Consider the following 8801-nt stretch of genomic DNA (forward strand, 5'->3'; position numbering starts at 1 on the left):
AGGCGGAGGTGCGCGGAGTGAGGCGCCCGGCGTGAGGTGGAGGCGCGCGGGGTGAGGCGGAGGCGCGCGGGGTGAGGCGGAGGCGCGCGGCGTGAGGCGGAGGCGCGCGGGGTGAGGCGGAGGCGCGCGGGGTGAGGCGCGCGGGGTGAGGCGCGCGGCGTGAGGCGCGCGGCGTGAGGTGCGTGGAGGTTCTCGGGGTCAGTGGGTCTTGCCTTTGGCTTTCAAGGTGTTGATGGGCCCTGGACCGATGTGCCCATGGGTCTGAGCCCACGTCTCCTGGGTGAAGCTCCCCTTTTCACTGACCTGTCCAGCGCGTTCTGGGAGAGCCTGTCCTGCGTGTTCACAGTGCGGTGTGCTCTGACGAGCTGCAGCCGTGGCCGCTCCCCACCCTCTGAGACAGTCACCCGTGGGGACGGTGAACACCCGCTGCCTCCAGAAGATTCCCAGTACTCTGCCAGCAAAGCCGTGTGGAAAATGCTGGGGTGGAGGACTGAGGTGCGTGAGCGGTGGCGTAGTGCCCGGGGGTGGCGTTCGTGGGAAGGTGTGTCCACTTGTAGATATGGTGGCATTGCCAAACACACGCCCCATGGGCAGTGTGGAGAGACCTTCCCCGCCCTGCGTGCCCTCCACAGCTCCTGCTCCTCGGCCTAGGTGTGGATGCTGGTGTCTTGGGTAAACCTGCGTTTGTTTCATGGTCACTGGGGCGAGAGTGCTTGTTATGCCTGGGGGCTGATTGCGTTTCTTTTTCCGGAAGCTCTGGAGTTTCTTGTGGCCCCTTTGTTTTGAGGAAAAACTCACACACCGTGTTTCTCCTCCTCCCACCACAACAGCCGTCTACACAGAAGGCTCCTGTGAGCGGCTTTGAAGGGTCTTCCCCACGCACCACGCAGGGGTCGCTGCTGCCTTCTAATTCAGTTCTGACAGTATGGACCCGGGGCAGCGTCCGACCCCATGGGTTGAGGGCTCCGTCCCCAAGACTGCCCTCCGACACACACCGGTGACCAGCTTGAGCCTCTGGAACTGACCGATTAACCTCACTGAAGTTGGGGTTCCCACAACCCCGTTTGCTGGAGTGGCTTACAGTGCTCAGGGAAACATGACGTCAGCATTCTCCCCCAGGGAATGGGGGACCCTCTCAGGAGAAAGGCGGGGAACATTACAGTCCTGCTTCGGGGCAGGTGAAAGGCAGGCAGGAGGTCAGAGGCTGTCCGAGGCCCAACACAGCCAACATCATAACAGAAAGCTGACAAGCGCCATGGGAGTCAGGAGCCGGATACCGGTGTCTGAGTCTCAGCACCGCAGCCCGGGTTCCGCCAGCTGCTCCAGAAGGTTCCAGGGCGTGAGCCCTCTGGGCCTGGTGGCCTCCTGCTCCACCCTTCCTGATCTTCCTGCTTTCTGTGCTGCTTTCTGTTTAAAAAACAGGAAAAGGTGTTCACATCAAACGCGCGTATGTGCAGCCATTCCCATGTCTCTTGCTGCAGCTGACTGAAGGTCTGGAGCTGTGCCTAGGAAGCCCCCCAGGAGTAGACCCTGGTTGTGAGGGTGTCTGAGGAGGCCTTTTCTCTCCCGGTAGGAGCACGTTTGCCGTGGACGGGAAAGATTGCAAAGTTAATAAAGAAGTGGAGCGTGTCCTGAAGGAGTTCCACCAGGCCGGGAAGCCCATCGGGTATGTACCGCCGCTCAGGCCTCGCGCAGTGAGGGAGGAGGGTGCATGGGCCTGTGGCCTCCATACCCAGCCAGGAGCTGCCACTGATCCTGAAAACTCACAGCTGGTTTTCTTGTTTTAGCTGAGGGGATTTCACGCGATGTCACTGGTGACTTAACAGGAAGGAAAGGGCACGCTCCACTTCCCTAGCGGACACCTGGAATTCTCTCGGCTCCCAGAGGCATCCGTAGGCAGTCCCTCAGGACCCCTAGCCTTTACCAGACCCCTTCTCCCAAGCACCTTAGCCACAGTATCCCCAACCCCGCTGACTTCTGGCCAGTCACTACAGCACGTGCACCGTCCCTGATGCCGTCCACTCCCAGCAGCCTCTCTCCTGGGGAACCACAGCCGACCATGCCCCTTTGCCCCTGCTCAGACAAAGCCTGGGTCCTGAGGCTGGCAGCACGAGGTGGGTGCCCACTCCATCATCAGCGCCTTGGCTTCTGTGGCAGGTCACGGCCCTGCAGGGATTGTGTGCTCTTAGCCGTGTGCAGCCGGGAAGTCACCCTTAGATGAGTGACGGTGACCCAGCAAGGCCGGGTTCCGCCGTGGCAGGTGTGATGCTTCCACAAGCCTCCCCACACTGGCTCCTTGGTGGTCCCGGAACCCGGTGCTGCGCTGTCCGGGTCTCAGCTGCATCTGGTGCTGGCATCTGTCCCCAGTTGGGGAAATCCCTGGAGCAGGGCGAGAGCCGCACTTGTGTTGATGAACGTCTGTGAGGCACGTGCAATGGCTGCTCACTACCGGGTTCTGTCAGCCAAACAAGGATAAGGCTCTACCAGAATCCTCTGTCTGAGCGGGGCTGGAAAAAAAAACCCTCCCCACCCACAATCACTCACTTAAGGACCCGCCTGGTCACCGTCCCGGGTGACATGGCGGAGCCACAGGAAGAGGTGCAGGCTCAGAGCTCCCGAAGGAGGTCCCTGCTACAGGCGCACACAGCCCAGGTGAAGATGCCGCCGACGGTCCCCACCTTGGGATCCCGTCCTTGTCAGAGAAACGTTCCTGGGATGAGCGCCCAGAGGGAGGAGCCCATGGCCCTTTCTTTTGTGGCTGGTTCAAAATCTCGGTGAAACAAGATAGCCCCCCGGCAGGTGAACATGCCTCCCCTGAAAACAGTGTGGGGCGCAAGCCTGTCTCCTCCCCGGTCCAGCCACGGGGCTCCCCTGAAAACGGCGTGGGGTGCAAGCCCATCTCCTTTCCGGTCCGGCCATGAGGCTCCCCTAGAAACAGCACAGGGCGCAAGCCCGTCTCCTCCCCTGTCCAGCCACGGGCTCCCCTGAAAACGGCGTGGGGTGCAAGCCCATCTCCTCCCCAGTCCGGCCATGAGGCTCCCCTAGAAACAGCACAGGGCACAAGCCCGTCTCCTCCCCAGTCCAGCCACGGGCTCCCCTGAAAACGGCGTGAGGTGCAAGCCCATCTCCTCCCCGGTCTGGCCATGAGGCTCCCCTAGAAACAGCACAGGACGCAAGCCCGTCTCCTCCCCGGTCCGGCCATGAGGCTCCCCCGGAAACAGCACGGGGCGCAAGCCCGTCTCCTCCCCGGTCCGGCCACGGGGCTCCCCTGAAAACGGCGTGGGGCGCAAGCCCGTCTGCTCCCCGGTCCGGCCACGGGGCTCCCCTGGAAACGGCGTGGGGCGCAAGCCCGTCTGCTCCCCGGTCCGGCCATGGGGCTCCCGTGCACGGTGACCCACAGGCTCTTTTTCTCTTGCCTGAGGAAACCTAAATCCTTTCCCGCTGCAGCGTTCCCTTCCTAAGAGGAGAGGGACGTGGTAGTGGTTCTGTGGCTGGGCACACAGTTTCCATGTCAGCTTGCCTTGAGGTCCCTCCTGCAGCCGGCCCCACCCACCCCTCAGCCTGGTGCCAGAGGCCTGCGTGGCCGGCCAGGGGCTGTTAGGCGGCCCGGCTGCTTAGTGCTGGGACCCTTTCCTTGAATGCGGTAGTCAAGGTGGGTGCTCGGCTGTGCCAGGAGACGCTGTGGTATCTGTAGCTGGCACTTGATGGCCAGGCGGCTGCACACAGCATCAGGAGCTCCTGAGACCCTGCTTCCCAGACTTCCTGCCTGCTCGGAGGGCAGCAGGGGGCCTTCGTCTCATAGGCAGCCGGAAGTTGCTTCAGCTTTAGGACATGCAGTTTTGAGGGGTGGGTTTGTTTTGAGAAAGTCTCTGTTGCCCAGGCTGGAGTGATCTCGGCTCACTGCAGCCCCCCCCCCCCCCCCTCCAGGGTCAAGCCATTCTCCTGCCTCAGCCTCCCAAGTAGCTGGGATTGCAGGCACCTGCCACCAGGCCTAATTTTTGTAATTTTAATAGAGATGAGTTTTCGCCGTGTTAGGCTGGTCTCGAACTCCCGACCTCAGGTGATCTGCCTGCCTCAGCTGCCCAGAGTGCTGGGATTACAGGTGTGAGCCACTGTGTCTGGCTGTGACATGTGTTGTTAACAGTGTTTTGTTATAGCCCATGGTAGCAGTTTCCACCTGGGCCTGTTGGGAGTGGGTAGGACTATAGACGGCGGGAGGAGGGATGTAGGAAGACAGGCCAAGGTGTGGGGTGTTGGGGGCAGGATGGGGCCTGACAGCTGTGGGCCACACCACAGGTTGCCAGGGGATGGGGCTGCTGTTTGATGAGGCTGTGCCCTTTCCACTGTCACCCCTGGGTGGCCATGAGGTGTGGACAACACAGGTCGCTGAAGGCGCTGCTGTGAGCACAGTGCCTGGCACACAGAGGGGCCTCTGTTGGCTGGGCAGGAAGGGGTTCCTGGTGAAGCAGAAGCAGGACCCAGGGGTGGGCATGGCGGGACCCTCAGCTTCAGGGCCCGGGTGGAGCTGTTGTGGCCTGCGTGTCAGGGTCGGGCGTGCACCACCAGCCTGCACTTGCTGAGACTTGCGCCGCAGGTCGGAGGCTGGTGAGGCTGCTCCTGGCCCGCTGTGCCTCCGCTGTGAAGGGGGTCTGGTGTGGCTGGTCAGTGTGGCTGTGATACCTGTTCCTGGGTCACAGAGCATCCCACAACTCAGGGCTGGGGCAGCCGCATGCCTTTACCTGCTCTGTGAGTGGACTTCTGCAGCCCGGGACTCCCACCAGTCTGGGGTGTCCTGGGGCTTGGGGCTCATCCGTGACTGTTGGGGGCTCCCCTCGGGGTTCCATGGCCTGGTGCCTGAGTGCCTGCAGGGAATGCTGGGTGGGGAGTGGGACTGAGGACACCTCACTCAGCCTTGAGTCACCTGGTGCCGCCTCCACCACATCCCATGGGCCACAGCCTCCGGGCAGCCCAGGCTCACAGCAGGCAGGGACAGCAGGGCCCCCATGGCAGGGCAGCCTGGGGTCATGGCAAGGGTCATTTCTGTTCTGCAGGCCGTGCAGCCTGGGGTCCCGCACCCGCCTGACCCGTGTTCTTCTCGCCTTTCAGCTTGTGCTGCATCGCGCCTGTCCTCGCAGCCAAGGTGCTCAGAGGAGTCGAGGTCACCGTGGGCCATGAGCAGGAGGAAGGTGGCAAGTGGCCTTACGCTGGGACCGCGGAAGCCATCAAGGCCCTGGGTGCCAAGCACTTCGTGAAGGAAGTGGCCATATCCTTCCTGGTAGCCAGGCCCGGCCCGCAGTTGCGCTTGTCACTAAGCCGTGCATAAGGACGCCCCGCCTCTGGGCGGCCTCTTCACTGGGAGCTGCACCTGCTGCTCTCCCTGTGGGGCCTCCCCTGGTGGGCACCGTGGCCATGTGTCTGCGGGGGTCAAGCAGATGGCTGTGACGGCCCAGCTGGTGCGTGGTTGGCAGGTGGTCCAGGTCCCTAGCCTGACTATTGAGTCTGCTCAGCAACCCCCAGACAGCCACACTTGGGGCCTGCCTGGGGGGAGGGGACAGCACCCTGCAGGGGAAGCTGTGGGACCTCAGGATGCTCCAGCCCAGGGGAGGGTGAGGAAAGAGTGTGTGCGAAGTGTGGAGGGAGAGCGGCCAGGTGTGCAGGAGGGAGGGGCTTCCTGAGATAATGGGGGAGAGCAGCTGGGCATGCAGGAGGCAGGCGCTTCCTGGCTTTATTTGGGTGGAAGTTCTCAGGCCAGTTTGAATAGCCAGGTGATTCTAGCCGGCCTCACAGCCCCCGGCCCCTCCTGTTGAGGTGTGTCCCCTGGATTCTGAGACGATGGACCGAGAGCACCAGTGGGGCTGTTCCCAGGGAGATTTGGAGGAAGGCTCCTGGGAGGCACTGCCTGGATCTGGAAGAATGTCCATGTGGGCCCAGTTGAGAGAACAGAACAGTCCGGGGTGCCGGAAGGTGCTAGAATGAGTACAGCATGGACCCGGTCCCCTGCAGCTGTTGTTCTGGAGGGTGCAGTTCCTCTCAGTGGGGCAGCGTTTTACTCACAGGCAGCTTCCGACGTCAGGCCCGTCTGCCCCTGCGGCTTTCCTGCCGGGCAGGAGCACGGGGCAAGGCTGGCCCCAGGTCGCTGACTGCTTGCAGGAAGGTGGGGGCACATGTCTTGGTTGGTGTGGAGGCCTGGCCACTGGTGCGTGGCGTTGGGGAGGCTCAGGTCTGGCCGGCCGGCTCTGGTTGTGCGCCTGCTGCCCTGTTGCCAGTTTCCCTGCAGCATGAGGACCGGCTCCTTCACTGCCAGTTCTTCCTCTGAAAAGTGGAGGCACTGCTACTGCCTCCCGTGGTGGTTGTGAGGACCCAGGCATGTGTGCGCCCCCATGGCGGGGCAGCTCGTGGCCATGTGTGGATGTTGGGCCTGTGTGATGCTGGCATGAAAGGTGCCCTGAGGGCATTGCCCCGTTCCCTGGAATTTCCCCGCTGCCTCCTTCCTCTAGAATGCATGTCAGTTGGGAACAGGTACCTTCCTATGTTGTTCAGCAGCATCAATCATACAGAAAGCGGGGTCCTGCCAGCACAGACTGCACCAGGAGCAAGTTCTCCTGTTCCAAGTTACCTGAGAACAAAGTTAGGACGAGCGGTGAGGGTGGGGCAGGGGCCGGGCTGCACACCTGAAAGTCCCTGGGGTCCCTGCACGGTGGCTTTTCCATAACTCTGCACACGAAGCTCACGTGGACCAGAAAAACAAGGTGGTCACGACCCCAGCCTTCATGTGCCAGGCGGCACTCCACCACATCCACGACGGGATCGGGGCCATGGTGCAGAAGGTGCTGGAACTCACTGGAAAGTGACGCGCACGGACGGGGTCCCAGCTCGGTGCCAGGACTTGGCCTCACGCTCTGGCTGAGGCGCTGTCAGCTGCTTTCCCTCCAGCTGGGGGTCTGGCAGGCCCTTTTTTTTTTTTTTTGCTGAACCCTGCAGGCGTTCTCTGTAGGGAGGGTGGCTGCAGTGCCTGGGCGGGTGTTTCTTCCTGGGCTTGGCTGGGCTGCTGTCATATACAGAGGCCGAGCGGCCGATTCGTTCTCTGCCACAGGGACTTGCCTCACTGCGTCCCAAAAACAAATCGCAGCCAGCTTTTCCAGAAACAGAAAATTCTGCCGTCCGAGGTTTTATACTTCAGGTTAGTTTTTGGAAGGAAGAACATTTTTAGGTTTGCAAGCCTCCTGATGAGGAAACCAGAAATACCACATTTATGGACCGTGAAAGGTTGGTTCTCTACTCTGAAGGGACTTTTGAGTTAATCGGCGTAAGGGGGTTTCTAAAGCAGGCAGTCCCTGTAGCCGCAGAGAATAAATGCCTTCCCAAAGTGGCAACTTCTCACAGCCACGTTTCAGGCCTGCTGAGACTGCTGAGTGAGGAATGGCAGTGAGGTTTCTTCAATTAGTCTCAGTTCTCTTAATTTTCAGGAAGAAAGGGAAATTGCAGCACCTCAGCCTCCGAGATTGACCTCTGGGGAGTGATGGTAGCGTTGGTGCCAGGCCGTGGGTTCAGGTGTGGCAGAAGCTTGCAGACGCATCCGAAGGGAAATAAAGTGTGTTGGCGTTCGACTGTGCTGCGTTCATCTGTGTATGCAGGATGGTTTGGGGGAGAAAGCACTTGGGATGGGAGTCAGGTGTCTGCACACTTCACTCAGTGTCACATATCTGTTGCCTTTTGGATCTGTCTCTGCCTGAGCAGCCAGGGCCAGGCCAGCCTGAGAGGCCCCACGCTGGGTGAGTGGCAGGAACTGCCCAGCGTTGGGGTGGGGGTGTGGGAAATGCCCGTTCTGGCTGCTGGCACGGCTGTTCTGTGTGGTCTGGTTTGCACCTCCCTGTGTGTTGGCTGCTGGGCCTGGAACGGGGCCCCTGGTCCCGCAAGACTCGAACTCTCAATTGCACTGTACCCACCACACACCCTTGGCCTCCCCACCCACCACGTGGAATCAGCAGATTCATTCCACCACCTTGAGAGGGCGCGGGGGACCCATGGGTAAGGCAGGAAGGCCCCGGTGCACCCCGCATCAGGTCTTGGCCTGATGCTTCTGGTTCTTCCTCCGTGGGAGCTGGGTTCACCAGTGGCCTTCCTCCCACCGAGGCCAGGCCTCAGGAAGTCCTCACGGGTGTCCACGCCCACAGCACTTGCCTTGGGGCCAGGATTACCCTGGCCCGGGCAGCAGAGGAGCCTCCCACGTCCGGGGTAAGGTGAGGCTCCTCCCCTTTCTCATAGGCTGGTGTGGACACATTTTGTGTGGTGGGGGTACCCATATACCACACATGTATATTCACATGTGCGTGAGTGTGTGAAACGTGCACCATATACCACACGTGTATTCACATGTGCGTGAGTGCATGAAACGTGCACCATATACCACACATGTGTATTCACGTGTGCGTGAGTGCATGAAACGTGCACAATCACAAGCATGCACTTTGGGGTTTCCACCAAGAAAACGTGCAAAACCATCCCTTGGGCTTGGAACGGCGGCACTGTCCCCAGAACCTCCCAGCCCCGTGCAGGCTCCGGCTGCACGCTTGTGTACTCGCCTTCGCGCACGCGTGCTGTCTCTCTCTCTGTCTGAGGTGATCTAGTGTGGCGCCCCACACTCAGGTGCTTCTGCTGGGCCAGGCCTGTCCTCACCTGCGTCTGCCCTTAGCCCAGGCGGCCCTGGGAGTCCTCAGTGTCCCCACTTGCAGATGAGGCTTTGCTCCTCCCAGGGCCCTGCAGCTTGTAGGGCTTGACTGGAACTCAGCTCTGAGCAGTGT

General features: G+C 61.1%; 1 protein-coding gene across 3 annotated transcripts in view; it reads left to right on the plus strand.

Annotated features, from left to right (window-relative positions):
* Positions 1–7608, plus strand: part of GATD3A (glutamine amidotransferase like class 1 domain containing 3A) — a 13210-nt gene extending 5602 nt beyond the window's left edge. For 2 of the 3 annotated variants that reach the window (XM_003895407.4, XM_031665787.1), the window contains 3 exons: positions 1574–1666; positions 5107–5263; positions 6723–7608. In XM_003895407.4, coding sequence (XP_003895456.1) covers positions 1574–1666; positions 5107–5263; positions 6723–6851 — 379 coding nt within the window. In that variant the 3' untranslated portion in view covers positions 6852–7608. Of the gene's footprint in view, positions 1–1573; positions 1667–2260; positions 2780–5106; positions 5264–6722 lie in introns of those variants that run through there. The other variant, XM_017956408.3, reaches the window with a different exon arrangement.
* Positions 7609–8801: the final 1193 nt, after the last annotated feature.

This window comes from Papio anubis, chromosome 4, assembly GCF_008728515.1.
Source record: "Papio anubis isolate 15944 chromosome 4, Panubis1.0, whole genome shotgun sequence".
In the NCBI taxonomy this organism is placed as follows: domain Eukaryota; kingdom Metazoa; phylum Chordata; class Mammalia; order Primates; family Cercopithecidae; genus Papio; species Papio anubis.